This window comes from Schistocerca cancellata, chromosome 11 (assembly GCF_023864275.1).
Source record: "Schistocerca cancellata isolate TAMUIC-IGC-003103 chromosome 11, iqSchCanc2.1, whole genome shotgun sequence".
Taxonomy (NCBI): domain Eukaryota; kingdom Metazoa; phylum Arthropoda; class Insecta; order Orthoptera; family Acrididae; genus Schistocerca; species Schistocerca cancellata.
Genome location: NC_064636.1, coordinates 163,864,462 through 163,882,111, shown reverse-complemented (window position 1 = coordinate 163,882,111; position 17,650 = coordinate 163,864,462). Strand labels below are relative to the sequence as shown.

Below are 17,650 nucleotides of genomic sequence, written 5' to 3'. Positions count from 1 at the left end.
AAACTAGGAGTATATAATCACTGCACAATAGTCATATCTGACATACTAATCCAGCGTGTTCTTTACTTGAAATAGTCAACCAAACCCCCATATTTACGACGACAGCATATCAAATCGATAGAGATCTAAAATTTTTACAATTATTACCACAAAATGCAGTGGTGTGCAAAACTTAACAATGAAAGGAGCTTTCATACTGTGTATTGCTGCCAAGTAGCATATCTCCTCGACACTTGGACCATACAGCTACAGTACGAGAGGCAAATGAAAGAGCTGCACAATGAGACGGACAGAAATGATACTTTTGTTAACAGACGATAATTAAACTTAAGTCGCTGCTATTTATGACGGACCTCTGGACATTACAAAACGTGGGACGTGGGTCTTAATACGGTGTGTTACTACTGTGGGCAGCAATGCACACTCTGCAGTGTGTCCCCATGCTGGCCAGGAGCTCAGTGAGGAGTACTTGTCATAAGGCACTCCATTACTCCACCAACTTGATTTACTACTACTGGGTCGACACTGGTCCACGTGGATGTGCTGCAATAACCAACCATCCATCCATCCCCCCCCCCACACACACACACACACACCTTGTTCCCCCCAAAACTCCTTATGAACATTAGGGTTAGCATGGGAGTGCACTGCACACAAGACATTGCCGTTTGTGGTGATCACACTCCGTATTAAGGAACACATCCCAAATTCTGTAATGTCCGGAGGACCATCAAATAGCAGCAACTTTAGTTTAATTATCATTTTTGAATAAAAGTATCATTTCTATTCATGTCATTGCACATTTCTATCAGTTATCTTCTGTACTATACTGTAACAGTTCTTTGAACGTACGGTCCACATTTCATCAACTTACATTATTTGTCGAAGACACATGACGCGATATTTACAGTTTTCCACACCAGTGTAATTGTACATCTGTATCTATATCTATATTCTGCAAAGCACAGTGAAGCGTACGGCAGAGGGCATGTCCCACTGTACCAGTTATTAGGGCTCCTTCCCATTTTATTCACAACTGGAGTGTGGAATGAGCGAGTGAATGTTTCCGTGCATGCTGTAATTATTCTTATCTTATCCTCACGATCCCCGTGTGAGCGACACACTAGGAGGTTGTAGTGTGTTGCTGGAGTTGTCACAAAGCTGGTTCTTTAAACAGTTAGCAGACTTTCTAGGGATATTTTACGCCTATCTTCAAGAGTATGCCAGTTCAGTTTATTCCGTGTATCTGTGACACTTTCCCACAGATCAAACAAACCTGCGACCATTTGTGCTGTCCTTCTTTGTACAAATTCAATATCACCTGTTAGTCATATTTAGTATGGGTCCCACACGCTTGAGCAATATTCTAGAGCTGGTCGTACAAGTAATTTTTAACAATGTTGTTTGTAGTCCGATTGCAAATGTTCAAATGTGTGTGAAATCTTATGGGACTTAACTGCTAAGGTCATCAGTCCCTAAGCTTACACACTACTTAACCTGAATTATCCTAAGGGCAAAGACACACACCCACACCCGAGGGAGGACTCGAACCTCCGCCGGGACCAGCCGCACAGACCACGACTGCAGCGCCTTAGACTGCTCGGCTAATCCCGCTCGGCAGTCCAATTGCACTTCCCCAGTATTCTACCAATACATCCAAGTCTATCACCTGCTTTAACCACAACTGAACCTATGCGATCATTCCATTTCGTACGCCTGAAAAGTGTTACATCCAAGAAGTGTTATATCCAGTATTCATAAGAGATGTTCGATTCCAACTGTGACTCACTGATATTACAGTCATAAGATACCATGTTTTTTCGCTCTGTGAAGCGCACAATTTTACATCTCTGAACATTTAAAGGAAGTTGGCAACCTTTGCACCATTTCGAAATTTTATCAAGACCTGACTGAGTATTTATGCAGCTTCTTTCGGACAGTACTCCATTACAGATAACTGATTCATCTGCAAAAAATCTGAGGTTATTATCAATATTACCTGCAAGGTTATTAATATAAGATGAACAGCAAAGGTCTCAACACACTTCCCTGGGGCACACCTGAGGTTACTTCTACATCTCACGAGGACTTTACGTCCGAGATAATGTGTGCATCCTTCCTACCAGAAAGTCCTCAATCCAGTCACAAATCTCACTCGATACACCACATGATCGTACTTTTGACAATAAGAGTAGGTGTGGTACTGAGTTAAATGCATTTTGGCAATCAGGAAATACTGCATCTACCTGATTGCCTTGATGCAATACTCTCAGTGCAACTCGGGTTTGAAAAGTACCCATACTAATTTCAATTGGAAATCACTCCACTTGCATGCCCTGTACGCCATCTCCACAGACACCAGCACCACCTCCTTACCTCCTGCCGCACTGTTCCATTCGGTGGCGAGGTGCGGGTGCACCGAGGAATGTAGCTCACCTGGCAAGCCTCTCGTACTCCTCACGGATCTCCTGTGGCGTCTTGGTCCTCTGCACGATCTCCCAGCCGTCAGCCTTCAGCCCCCGAGTGCCCAGCGTGTCGTAGATAGCCCGCCGGTGGGGGTCGCTCAGGACTGCAACACAATTCGTTCCGATTGTCGAGCACTGACCCTGTACGCGATAGTGATTTTGATAACTGCATCTAAGCAATGTACAACAACACAATTTTACATAAAAAATTAAAAGTCACGTTTAGTATATCACACTATTGTCACGGTCTTCAGTCTGACGACTGGTTTGTTTCAACTGTCCACGCTAGTATATCCTGTTCAACCGTCTTAATGTGTGCGTAACTACTGCCATTTGCCCCCACTTATTGTATTCGTTGCTAAGTCTCCCTCTACAATTTTTATCACTGAAAATGCCTGCCATTTCCAAACTGATACCATCTTGACGCATCCCAAGGTCTATACACGGACGAGAAAAAAATTCATGAATATCCCATCTTACCCTCACTAAATGACAATATACTTTGCCTCGGAGCTATAATAACTTTTCAATCCTGCGAATGGTGAAGGGTTTATACACTGTCTTAAGACTTTGACACTTTAGAATACAAAACCCAGCACTTAACAACAAATTTTGGAAAGATTTTTGATATGTGGCAACATCTACACGGCATATTTTCGTGTTACCAACATATAAGCACGAATTCCACCAAATACAGCCTGGTAGCTTGCAAAGCATTGAAATCAACATGGCAAAATGCTTTTTCCAGCCAATCGTAGCTCACGTCACGTGATCTCGCCAGCTGATGACAGCAAATATTCAGAGCATAGGACACTTGACAGTCAGCCAATAGCAACATCATTTTTAAGTAGCACGAACACACAATTAGGAAAAGTTGACTGTTCAAATTAAAACACATATAGCATTGCAACAAGAAAAGCTAAGCTTTCACATATAATATTGGTCATCAAAAATTTTTGCTTTATTTCCTGAGGCTGGTTGTAGGCAGGATCCTAAGGCCACAGCTTAAATTGCAGCAGCTGAATACTACTGACAAATTTCACTGCTGTGACCAAACATTTTGTGGATTATCTGGTCAAATACATTTTATATCGTGCACTTTGACTTCTTTTAGGATATTATTATTGCATAATTTGTAATCGATGAAAAAGCTAAAATAAATATGAAGGACTAACCTTGAAGCTTGGCAATTTATAACATGTGTTACCCTTTGTAAGATACATCAAACACAAACATGTCACTAAAATTTTAAATAATGGCATAAACGGCTGCTCTTCTTGGCCCGAAATTTTTCTAAATGGCTGGTCCTCAGTGTTTCGAGTTTTGATTGAGACTAACACATTCATCACACATTCTCACATGTACCAATTCATCTTGTGTAAAAGGAAACTGAAAATAATGCTTCTCAAACCACCATTCACAATATTTTCCCACAACCTGTTAGAAATGTAAACAGTTGTAACACCATGTTCATCAAAATGAATGCATGTTTGTTATTACGAAGTACTGCATTGTCTTGGTCACATTCTGCTGTTAGCAGATACTTGTGGGTACACTATTTTGTCAATGTAAATGACACATTTTCTTTGCAACTTAAAAGTTTTATTTTAGCGTTCTTCTCTTGTTTATGTTTTATCTCTGCAGTGTTATTCTGTAGTAGTGGGCTAAAGCAAAATTATTTGCTAGAATATCAGTTCTTACCAGACAAATGTACAAAAATTAACTGAAAACTAAAACAATGAAAAATTCCGAGGTTTTTCCCGAATTCCCAGGGAATATACACCCCGATCCCAATTTGTCCTACCAACCGTTACCTTCTTTTAGTCAAGTTGAGCAGTAAGTTATTTTCTCCCCATTTGTAATCAGTACCTCCCCATTCGTTACTCAAGCTGCCCATCTAACCTTTAGCTTTCTCCTGCAGCACACCATTCCAAAAGCATCTGTCCTTTTCTTCCTCGTTTATCTTCCCATTTACCGTCTCGTTTCACTTCTGTACCGGACTACACTCAAGACGAATACTGAGGGGTTATAATTAAAGTGCTGCTATTCACAGAGGTAAAGAGTGAACTGTAATTATCATACGGCATGAAAACTCTGTAGATCTTCTCGTCTGTTAATGCAGAATCGATATACACCAGATAAAAATTGGTTCCAATTTTGGCCACCAGATTCAAATCTGGTGCTGTCGGTCGGTCGGTCGGTTTAAAAGAGGGGGAAAGGGACCAAACTACGAGGTCACTGGTCTCTCGTTCCTAATAAAAAGCTGCCACAAGTGTGAGAATAAAACGGACGAGACATATAACACAAAACGGAAAGAAAGGAAAGACCACAAGAACGAAGGAAAGGAAACGAACACTAAAAGGAACAAAAAGAGGAAAGAAAACGACAGAGATGCACAAAACAGTTAGAAGAGAGTACAATAAGGAAGCAGATTACAGTGGCTGGCCGACCACGAAAATAAAAAGGAAAAGCCAGCCAGCCTGCAATACATTAAAACCTCCATCCTAAAAGCACGAGGGTGGAGGACACAGAGGGACAAAGGACACGTGCTAAATCGAATGATAAAACCCACCCTCACGAACTAAACGTAAAAGTAAATCAGCCGACGAGGCGTCGTCTGCCGAAATCGACGATAACGAGTCCGGTAACCGAAGATGGAGTCGCAGGGCAGCCAGAGGAGGACAGAGCAGAAGAATACGGGCACTGCACCGACACCGAGGTGGGTCTTGACGGCACAGGAGGCGGCCGTGGGTCGCCCAGGAAAGGCAGAGAGCCACAGAGTCCCTGCGAGGCACCTTCACCTTCATCGAGGACTTCCACACATTCGTGGTCCCCTCAATGGGTCGCAGTTAGTCGTGCGTACTGAAATTTTGACATTGCGTCTCCCAAAGCTGAAAAACCTTGCGGCGTAATAACCGACGCAGGTCAGTTCCGGTGATGCCCGTCTCCAGAAGTGATTTCCGTATACCCCGTTTGGCCATCCTGTCAGCGAGTTCATTTCCCGGGATTCCGACACGACTGGGGATCCAGACGAACACCACCGAACGACTGGACTGTTCCGGGGCACAGATAGACTCCCGGGTGGACACTACCAAAGGATGACGAGGGTAGCACTTGTCGATAGTTTTCGGCCTGCTCGACGAGTCCGTACGTAACGGAAAAGACTCCCCGGGGCACGAACGGAGATACTGAAGTGCACGAGAAATGGCTACCGGCTCAGCAGTGAGTACACTGCAGCCATCGGAAAAGGAATGCTGTTCAATATGGTCACCGTGAACGTAGGCAAAGCCGACACGATTGTCAGCCGTCGGGCCGTCGGTGTAAACCACTTCGGAGACCCGGAACGCGTCAAGAATCGAGAGGAAGTGACATCGGAGAGCCACAGGGTTAACAGAGCCCTCAGGGCCACGTGAAAGGTCCAGACGAAGCTGTGGCCGAGGTGTACACCGTAGAGGTGTACGTGAACGGACCACGAGTAGAGGTGGTAAAGGGAAGGACTCCAGTTCGGAGAGAAGGGATCTCACACGAACCGCAATCGTTAGCCCCGACCCGAGTCGCCGACGTGGGAGACCGACTGCCGCAGGCGGGAAGAGGGGACAGTAATTTGGATGCTCAGGACAGCTACGAATGTGTGTTGTGTTACTGGCGAGCAGTTGTGCACGTCTGAGCTGCAATGGAGGGACCCCAGCCTCCACCAGTATGCCGGTCACTGGACTCGTCCTAAAAGCTCCTGTCACTAATCGAACACCGCAGCGGTGCACAGGGTCGAGTAAATGCGACGCTGAGGGTGCCGCCGAACCAGAAACCACACTCCTATAGTCAATTCGGAATTGGACGAGGGCTCTGTAGAGTCGCAGCAGCGTAGAGTGATCTGCATCCCAATTGGTGTTGCTCGAGCAACGGAGGGCACTGAGGTGCCGCCAGCAATTCCGCTTAAGCTGACGAAGATGAGGAAGCCAAGTCAATCGAGTGACAAAAACCAGTCCTAAGAATCGATATGTCTCCACTACAGTGAGTGGACTATCGTGAAGGTAAAGTTCTGGGTCCGGACGAACGGTACGACGCCGACAGAAGTGTACGACAAAGAACTTTGCGGCTGAAAACTGGAAGCCGTGGGCTAGAGCCCATGACTGCGCCTTGTGGATGGCTCCCTGTAGGCGACACTCAGCAACACCAGTACTGGAGCAGCAGTACGAAACGCAGAAGTTGCCTGCATACGGAGAAGGGGAAACAGAGGGCCCGACAGCTGCATCTAGATCGTTAATGGCCACTGCAGGACTCCATTCTCCTGGATATGGATGGAACTATGGGAGGCTCCAACTTGGACACGGAAAGTACGGAGCGACAGGAAATTTTGGATAAAATTCAGGAGCGGGCCCCGGAGACCCCACTCCTACAATGTGGCAATGATATAATCTGGCGCTGTGATTACAAGAAAGATGTATAGAAATGTTTTCAAATGTAATGGATTAGTGATAAGACATGAGCAGAAAATGCCAAACAAGTGAGAAAGGCATAATGTCAATTTCATTATTTAGTGCCACTTACACAACTTGCTCAATATGAGCACTGGATATGCCAAAGAGATGTTGTACAGTGCCAGATTTGCACCTGGTGGCCAAAATTTGAACTACTATTTTTTTCCGGCAATAATCGATTCCACATTAAAGCATTAACGTATGTAAAAAGTTTCGCTGTCATATGACAATTACAACCCTCCTGGACTGTGAGTAGCTGCACTTCAATTACAGCCGTCTGGTAATTTCAGAAAATTACCTGACAAATTTCTATTACAAGTTAACAAATAACTCTTTTTCAGAAATGCTTTCCTTTCTTTTGGCAGCCTGCATTTTATATTCAGCCATCATCAGTTAAAGAACTCATGATGGCTGAATATAATAGCAAAACACGAGTAAAACTTTTAGCATCCATTTTGTAATCTGATTCCCTCAGCATCACCTGATTTCATTCAGCTACATTCCAGTACCCTGATTTTACTTTTCATGATATTCATTTTACAAGCCCTTTTCAAAACACTGTCAATTCCATTCAAATGCCCTTCCAAGTTCTTTGCCTACTGACAGAAATCCAATGCCGTCAGTAAATCTCAAAGTTTTTATCTCTTCTCACATGCTATTGTCGAATTCTTCGTCCTCACTAATAAGTTCCACAGATACCTCTCAAAGTAATTGTATAGTCAGTCACCACTGTCAAGAGGTACTTTATTATACAGGGTGAGTCACTATTTCCACCAAGAATAACTCCAAAAGTATGATAGAAGCTGAAAAGTGTGTGGAACAAAAGTTGCACGGGACAACGGGGCCATAATATGACATCGGTTTTTTGTTGCTAGGTGGGGTCACTTCAGGGACACGAAGGTCAACTTAGTTTCTTTAAACGGGATGCTACAGTTTGGCTGGCTCGTTCACCAGACTTGAAGACTCGGGATTTTTTTCTTGTGGGGATTTGTAAAAGATATTGTTTATAAAGACATTTCAATTACACCTGAAGATATGCGAGAGACAATTGTCAGAGTACATGCTTCGATAAGTGCACAAGTGATAAGGAATACCACTCAATCTGTGATAAGAAGATTGCAGCACTGCACCGATACCGACGGTCATCACTTCGAACACCTTCTGTAAATGGACGTTCGTGCCACATTTGTGACCTTCGTCGACCTTACTGTTACACATAATTGGAATCCTCTCGATAGCAGCTATCAGAAAATAAGTACGAAAATATAGCACCCTACTTAAAAAACCAAATTTGACCTCTGTATTTCTGACGTGACCCCAGCTAGCGACAAAAAACCAACGTCATATTACGGCCCACGTTATCCTGTGCAACATTTGTCCCACACACTTTTCAGCTAATATTATACTTTTGGAGTTATTCTAGGTGGCAATAGTTAGTGACTCACCCGGTATAGCTTTACACGAATACATTTAAAACCGACAAAATCTAGTTGTGCTTCGATCCAGGTGTCTGTGAGAATTTTGAAGCAGGCACCCAGATGTAAGCCCGAGAAGATTTTGTCAGCAGTATACACTGAGATCGGGACACATCTCGATATCTTTTTGCCCAGCGTAGTGCAGCAACTGTGCCACGGACTGTGTTTCCTGCAGATACATTCGGCCCTGCCGCCTCTTTGGCCATTCGGGATTGCGAAGGTGTCGCCGGTGCAGGATTTTGCGCACCGACTGACGTCTCAATTACGTCCCGTAAAAATTCGACGGGACTGACGGAGGGAGATTTCGGTGGCCAAATCTTTCACTCGCACTGTCCAGAATGTTCTTCGAACCGATCGTGAACAATTGTGGCCCGGTGACGCGGTACCTCGTCGTCCTCAAAAATTCCACTGTTTTGTGGGAATGTGAGATCCACAGATGGCTACAAATGGTCTCCAGGTAGCTGAACACAATCGTATCCGGTCACCGATCGGTTCAGTCGGACTGGAGGACCCCGTCCGTTTCGTGTAAAAATAGCCGACACAATACGGAGGCACCACCAGCTCACACGGTGCCTCATTAATAACCCGGGTCCACGGCTCTGTGCAGTCTACGATACACACTACCTCACCCTCGAGTCTTACCGACTGAAACTGACATTCGGCCGAGCGGGCCACAGTCTGCCAGTCGTCTGTGTCCCGATCGATACCGTCACGAGCCCGGGAAAGGTGCTGCGGCCGATGTCGTGCTGTTAGCGAAGGCACTCCCTCAGTCGTCAGCTACTGTACCCCATTAATGCAAAATTTTGCCACACTGTCCTAAAGGATACGTTCGTCGTACGTCCCACGTCAATTTCTGCAGTCGAGTCGTGCAGTGTCGCTTATCTGTTGCCACTGACAACTCTAGATAAATTCCACTGCCCTCTGTTGTTAACCCTTTAACTGCTCCGAGTGTATTAACGCACAAGCCTCTGTACCTGTCCCCGTGTGCTCCGAACCGCCTAGGTCGTAGACACGTTCGGAGCACCGGGTCGAAGGACTGGTGGTGCGTGGGACAGGTACGAAGGTGGGCGCGTTAACACATCCGGAGCAGTTAAAGGGTTAAGTGAAGGCCATTTGCCACTGCATGTCCACGGTGAGAGGTAATGCCTAAAATTTGGTATTCTCAGCCCACTCTGGACAGTGTGATTCTCAGAATGCTGAATTTCAAAATGATTTCCAAAATGGAATGCCCCACGTGTCCAGCTCCAGCAACTATTCTGCATTTGAAGTCTGTTAATTCCCGTTGTGTGGCCACAATCGGGTCAGAAACCTTTTCACACCAATCATCTGAGTACAAATGACAGCTCTACCGACACACTGCCCTTTTACGCCTTTGGTATGCGATACTACCACCACCTCTATCCCACAACTTTTGTCACCTCGCTCTCGCTGTATGCTGGGAAGGTACGTAGAGCTATTTGGCACTTACTCAGCTTGGTGTATTTTAAATTTATGTTATTTCCTTTCCTTTTTTTTGTAACGGTGGATAGCACAGCTGCTACCTGAAAGTCTTTGACCGCTTGTTTGACGAGAAGACGAGGCAGTAAAAGTTTACCGACCGGTCAGAAACAGACGGAGGAGCTGGGGCTGCGGCTCGGGTACAGTCTAGACCGGACAGAGCAATCGCTCTAGGTAAGGTGGCCCCGGAATTCCAGGCGGAGTTACCCGTTATCAGAGTGAGCGTGGTAGACGAGCTGCGTAAGTGCTACGAGGTTCACGGTGTCTACACTTCTTCAGACAGCCGAAGAACTCCGATATCCGAATCGGGGCCTGCAACACGATCACAGACTGTTGCAGAATGCCAGGAAGCCTTTGTGAGGTTAGGGGAAAGCGGCAGGGTAAACCTGCTGTGGGTCCGTAGTCGTGCAGTAATTGATGGCAACGAACAAGCCGATAGACTGCCCAGGGGAGGCACGACAATTCCATCTGTCGGACGAGAACCCGATCCGACAGTGACCGAGGCAATGGTGAGATGAAAACCCCGTAGCTGCATTAGAAATAGCACACACAATATTGGACTATGAAAAAAATGTAGCAAGGTAATGGTGCCGAAGCCACGTTTTGAGTTCTGTAACCCGGGGGCTGAAAAGAAGAAAAATTAAACACACGGCTGGTCTTACGGTTGACCGCAGGAGCTTAACCCTCAAACTGTGGGCAATTTTCCAATTTTTTCATACAAAATTGAGGGGTATTTTTATTCCTGAAGTAGTATAGTTCTAAGGACAGAATTATAGGAATTCAACAAGAAAATAAAAACTTACTTTAAAGTTGCTTTTTAATTGACATTTAACATAAATATAAACCAGGCCAGCCATCTTAACACCATGCACTGTGTTATTAATACTATTAATGTATGATTCTCCAGCCTGATGTGAGTAGCCAGTCACGTTACTCACCTGTAATTTCCTATGCTTCACAGATGAAGTTAGCGGCTATTTTGTTTTACTCATAGCAATTCAAGCTGTACTCTCAGGTCCCACCCTAATCCCTAATTTCCTCCTTGGAAACACTGGAAAAAACAATGTGACATTTGTGATGACCAAAATTATCAATTTCACTCCTGATAATTACATTCCCAGCAATTTAAGCCATGCTATTATGTCCCAACATAACCAGAAACCTGAAAATAGCAACATATTTGGGGAAAAAAAAAAAAAAAAAAAAAAGAAACCCAAATTCTGTGATGAAAAAGTTTATAAGATTGAACGTTTCTAATTGACTACAACCAAGGAAAAAGTACTGCAAACTACTGCATACAATGAAAGATCCTGGTACACCATAAGTGCACTTTACCCGAGACAGGCTTTAATAGATAGAAAGTGTGCTCTTAGTGTTTTTAGTTCTTTGAAGTATGGCCAGCAGGAATTCTGTTTGTAATGCCTGTGATTGTTCTCACTGCTTGTTTTGCCACACAAACACTGTTTTTGCATCAGAAGAGTTGCATCAGAGGATATTTTCAGGTAGCATCCAGAGGTGGAAGATAACATAGTTCATCATAACTGTGAACATTGAGACAACAGTGTTGAGTCGTGTACAGTATTACTGAAATGGTCAGCTATTAGGCGAGTGCCACACTGAAGACAGTAGAGACATCAAGGAGGAGTAAAAATGCATTGCACTGCGAGTTGATGGTGGCAAACACAAAGTGAGGGCACAAACATGTACCTCCATTTTGTGAGCCCTCAGAAATACAGACGTGGTGTAAATCCAACAGGAAAAGTAGGCTTACATGGCAGAGTGGAGTATAAGAATAGCAGAACAGTGTATAAAATGGTGTAAAGTATGAACGAATACTCTATTTACTGTTTTCATTTAATGATTTCTCAATTCTGAGTTTGTTTACTTTTGTACAAAATGCACACAATTCTAACCAAAGACAAATTTGGATAAAAAAGTACTCAGTGTATTGAAAACTGACATATACAGATCTGAATCTCAATTGGTGTAACTTTTACCATCCAACTTTGCTGAACATCCTAATACACAGAGCCTGGACTATTTTCTACAAGATGACTGCAGGTGCAAGATTAATCATGTGGTAACAGTGCTCAGACAGAACAGGTATTCAGTGCATTATATGAGGTCAATGCTGTCAAGGAAGCAGAGACGTGATGCTGCTTAACAAAGTGAGAAAGGTCAACACACAGTACAGCTTCCATTTTGTGGTGCAACAACTACTAAAATAGGTAGAGTCCTAAAATGGCAAGCAAGCAGACCAGTCTTTCACCCATCCAGTAGCATTAAAGAATGTTAGGACTTGACCAAGATAATCTCAGTCTGAGAGTGCCAGGGATGAATAACATTCCTTGGTGGTGTGGCAGCTGTAATGTGGGACAGTCTATATGGACTATTGTCAATTGTTGTATTGAATGTCAGTGTCACTAAAGTGCAAGAACTTTGAAAACTCAGCAGTGGCTGAGCACAGCCTGCGAATGAGTGTAAGATTATGTTTGAAACAACAACTAGGAGAAGTTCCCTCCTACCAGTGGCTTACAAAATTCTTTGAAAAGCATTACAAGAAAGGCTGAAAAGCCAACTGGAGCAACAATTAGGAAAGCACCATATAGGGTTTAGAAAAGGATGTTCTGTGTGGTATGAAAATCTGAAATTCATAATCTGATATACAGAAACAAGAGCCAACAGAATTTATATAACATCCGCAGACTTCAAAAAAGCATACGATTTGATTTATGAAAAGAAGTTATTCAAAGAAATTGTTCAACACACATCAGTTGTAAACATAGAAGACACACTAACAAATACAAAATTAAATATTTAGGTGAAAGCTCCAAATCCTTTGGGACCAAAACTGATGTAAGACAAGAAGATGGATTGCCCCACTGTGTTCAATTGTGTACACTATATAAATAAATAAATAAAAATTAGGGGATGTAGGAAAAAGACCAGAAGAATATGGATTAAAACATTATTGGAAGAAAATGAGATAACTGAGTGGCTTTTACAGAAAATGCAACAGTGCAGATAAAGCTTCAATACATGTACAGGGTGTTACAAAATATCGACAGACTTTGAGGGGATGTAGAGGGTGTCAGGAACAAATTGAGGACAGGAACCTATGTTGGGAAAGGTCATCGTTTTACAATACCCTGTATATTTCCAATAAAAGGAGTACATGACAAACACGAAGGGAGAAATGAAATACATAGAAACTGATGATGGGGAAAAAGAAGAGTAACAGCATTTAAATGTCCAGATGAAACAATAAAACTGAATGCTTTGGATAAGGAAGATAACTTAGCAATGGCAACAAAAATGGATGTGGATTTTCAATAAAAAAAAAAAACATTTCACGTTAAGAAATCTTTATCAACAAATGCCTAACTTTGGCACGACAACACTGTTATTAGACTAGATTGCCTTTATGCTTCAGAAAGCCTTTCATTAAATACAGCCAAATAATTACGTGAAACAGAAAAGAAGGAAAGGAAAATAGTAAGGAAATTCTTGGCAGCAAACTATATGGATGGGAAATGGAAGTAAGAAGTTATAAACAAGTTTATGAAAGAACAGAATGAATATTAGACAAAATGAGGAAGCAAAGAGTTTTATTCTATGGACACCTAGAAAGACTCTAAGACAAAAAAAATGTAAATTTTTTATAGAAACCTGAAAACATCAATGATGTGACTCAAAGAAGTTAAACCAGACTTTGGGAAATTGAAATAATGGAGAAAGAAATAGGAAAAAGAGAAAAGTCCAGTCTAACAACCCTACCACAACAAAGGTCAAAATTTAATAATGATTGTGATGTTGCTCACACTGCTAAATACTGCATTTTCGGGCAACAACAAAGTTGTTATGTGGCTGGTGTCATTAGAGCACAGTTAACAAAGTCATTTCATGTAATAATGAATAAACTAGGCACTCATCTTTTCGTGTTTCCCACGCTGGTCTCGTCGTAAAATCATGGCTCAATCGTCGAAAATCTAGGTGGTGATGATTCCAAGCTCGGATGCAAAGGCCTAGGCCTAGGTTTTATTCTGCTATATTCAAAAGTTTTATAGATGTGTTTCACAAACCATTCTTGAAGATTACACTTTTGCAGGACAATGGTGATGTAAAAAAAGTAATCAGCACTCCGAATTTAAGTTACATTTCTGTTTTTATTACTTATGCTGCAATATCACGTAACACACAAAACATCACTTCACAATACAAAACATACTTGAAAACATCTTCCTGTTAAAGTTCACATTTTATAAGCTGACTACAATATGCGTCTTTTCAACATGACGATCAAGACTTGACGTTTTCAAGATCCGAATCTCTAACAACAAACTAATAATCGGTTACGAACCCAAAAATCAGAGTTACAAGTACGACAAAGATCATTGCAACATAAACATATCGATGTATCAAAGAACCTCTACATTAATGAAATCAAATCTGAATGTTGTCTCAGAAATATGTTAACTACTTTACAGAAATGTTGTTGTTGTTGTTGTTGTTGTTGTTGTTGTTGTTGTTGTGGTCTTCAGTTCTGAGACTGGTTGGATGCAGCTCTCCATGCTACTCTATCCTGTGCAAGCTTCTTCATCTCCCAGTACCTACTGCAACCTACATCCTTCTGAATCTGCTTAGTGTATTCATCTCTTCGTCTCCCTCTACGATTTTTACCCTCCACTCTGCCCTCAAATGCTAAATTTGTGATCCCTTGATGCCTACCAACCGATCCCTTCTTCTAGTCAAGCTGTGCCACACACTTCTCTTCTCCACAATCCTATTCAATACCTCCTCATTAATTATGTGATCTACCCACCTTATCTTCAGCATTCTTCTGTAGCACCACATTTCGAAAGCTTCTATTCTCTTCTTGTCCAAACTGGTTATCGTCCATGTTTCACTTCCATACATGGCTACACTCCATACAAATACTTTCAGAAACGCCTTCCTGACACTTAAATCTATACTCGATGTTAACAAATTTCTCTTCTTCTGAAACGATTTCCTTCCCATTGCCAGTCTACATTTTATATCCTCTCTACTTCGACCATCAACAGTTATTTTACTCCCTAAATAGCAAAACTCCTTTACTACTTTAAGTGTCTCATTTCCTAATCTAATCCCCTCAGCATCACCCGATTTAATTTGACTACATTCCATTATGCTCGTTTTGCTTTTGTTGACGTTCATCTTATATCCTCCTTTCAAGACACTGTCCATTCCATTCAACTGCTCTTCCAAGTCCTTTGCTGTCTTTGACAGAATTACAATGTCATCGGCGAACCTCAAAGTTTTTACTTCTTCTCCACGTATTTTTATACCTACTCCAAATTTTTCCTTTTGTTTCCTTTACTGCTTGCTCAATATACAGATTGAATAACATCGGGGAGAGACTACAACCCTGTCTCACTCCTTTCCCAACCACTGCTTCCCTTTCATGCCCCTCGACTCTTATAACTGCCATCTGGTTTCTGTACAAATTGTAAATAGCCTTTCGCTCCCTGTATTTTACCCCTGTCAACTTTAGAATTTGAAAGAGAGTATTCCAGTTAACGTTGTCAAAAGCTCTCTCTAAGTCTACAAATGCTAGAAACGTAGGTTTGCATTTTCTTAATCTTTCTTCTAAGATAAGTCGTAAGGTTAGTATTGCCTCACGTGTTCCAACATTTCTACGGAATCCAAACTGATGTTCCCCAATGTCGGCTTCTACCAGTTTTTCCATTCGTCTGTAAAGAATTCGCGTTAGTATTTTGCAGCTGTGACTTATTAAACTGATAGGTCGGTAATTTTCACATCTGTCAACACCTGCTTTCTTTGGGTTGGAATTATTATATTCTTCTTGAAGTCTGTGGGTATTTCACCCGTCTCATACATCTTGCTCACCAGATAATAGAGTTTTGTCATGACTGGTTCTCCCAAGGCCATCAGTAGTTCTAATGGAATGTTGTCTACTCCAGGGGCCTTGTTTCGACTCAGGTCTTTCAGTGCTCTGTCAAACTCTTCACACAGTATCTTATCCCCCATTTCATCTTCATCTACATCCTCTTCTATTTCCATAATATTGTCTTCAAGTACATCGCCCTTGTATAAACCCTCTATATACTCCTTCCACCTTTCTGCCTTCCCTTCTTTGCTTAGAACTGGGTTGCCATCTGAGCTCTTGATATTCATACAAGTGGTTCTCTTCTCTCCAAAGGTCTCTTTAATTTTCCTGTAGGCAATATCTATCTTACCCCTAGTGAGACAAGCCTCTACATCCTTACATTTATCCTCTAGCCATCCCTGCTTAGCCATTTGGCACTTCTTGTCGATCTCATTTTTGAGACGTTTGTATTCCATTTTGCCTGCTTCATTTACTGCATTTTTATATTTTCTCCTTTCACCAATTAAATTCAATATTTCTTCTGTTACCCAAGAATTTCTACTAGCCCTCGTCTTTTTACCTAGTTGGTCCTCTGCTGCCTTCACTACTTCATCCCTCAAAGCTACCCATTCCTCTTCTACTGTATTTCTTTCCCCCATTCCTGTCAATTGTTCCCTTATGCTCTCCCTGAAACTCTGTACAACCTCTGGTTCTTTCAGTTTATCCAGGTCCCATCTCCTTAAATTCCCACCTTTTTGCAGTTTCAATCTGCAGTTCATAACCAATAGATTGTGGTCAGAATCCACATCTGCCCCTGGAAATGTCTTACAATTTAAAACCTGGTTTTTACAGAAATACAGTAGAATATTGCTGGTATCGAGAGGTTCGGGTGAGCTGCCGTAATGGTTACATAATTCAAGTACCATTACACCAGATCAAAAGCAAAAAGGTTCAGGGGCTTTCAGGTGTGTGTGTGTGTGTGTGTGTGTGTGTGTGTGTGTGTGTGGGGGGGGGGGGGGGGGGGGGGGAACGAAGAGAAAGACATGCACAATATGCGCAGAATAAAGAAGATAAAAAACACAGAGAAAGAATGAAAAACTACTGCAAAGAAAGAAATGAGAAAAGAAAGAATACTAAGGGGGAAAGACAACCACCACCACCACCCTTTCCTTTTTAACCTAACCAATATAGCTCTCACTTTCCTCCCCAACACAGGACCTGCTAACTGTGAAAGATAGGATAGTTTTATGTATGTTAATATTGTTAAAAATCTCACCACCTGAACAACAGTGGCCAACAATTTGGTCTCCTAACACAATATAATTAGAAATTTCGAAGAACAGCAAAGGCCACAAGAAAACTAACAAAGTAAAAGTAAGGGTATGTTTGAAAAAAAGGAGGTTCTAAAAATACTGTAAGTATTCGTGCACCAAACCATAGCTTAGAATAAGAAAAACTGAAGTATTATACAAACAGTTCTATCCATTACTCTGAAGCAAAAGCAAGAGACACTCCCCCCTCCCCTGCCACCCCCCTGCGTGCGCCAACACACACACACACACACAATGTACAATAAATTGCATAAGCAGATTAAACAAATGGCTGAAAGAGTTGTAAGTGTATGCATTAAATAGTAACTATTTTATATGTTTTTATACACAAACTGGAACCACGCAAAATATAAACAAACATGTAATATCCGATACATGATGTTGACTCTTCGTTTGTGAAGCTCAGTATCCCATTCATTATTGTGTCTCAGTTGTTCTCAAAGATAATGGACACATGTAGACACTACAATTGCAACGTACAGAAGCCACCGACAGCTACATCTACACGTACATACCCTGCAAACCACCATATAGT

The 17,650-nt window shown here is 42.3% G+C and overlaps 2 protein-coding genes across 2 annotated transcripts in view; one reads left to right on the top strand and one right to left on the bottom strand.

Annotated features, from left to right (window-relative positions):
• The window catches only part of LOC126108506 (uncharacterized), a 369,053-nt gene that overhangs the window by 155,623 nt on the left and 195,780 nt on the right, over nucleotides 1–17,650 (top strand). The gene's annotated exons all lie outside the window — the stretch shown is intronic.
• Nucleotides 1–17,650, bottom strand: part of LOC126108507 (dnaJ homolog subfamily C member 11) — a 123,996-nt gene that overhangs the window by 98,125 nt on the left and 8,221 nt on the right. The window contains exon 3 of the mRNA XM_049913774.1: nucleotides 2,437–2,569. Within this exon, the coding sequence (XP_049769731.1) occupies nucleotides 2,437–2,569 (133 nt within the window). The remainder of the gene's footprint in view (nucleotides 1–2,436; nucleotides 2,570–17,650) is intronic.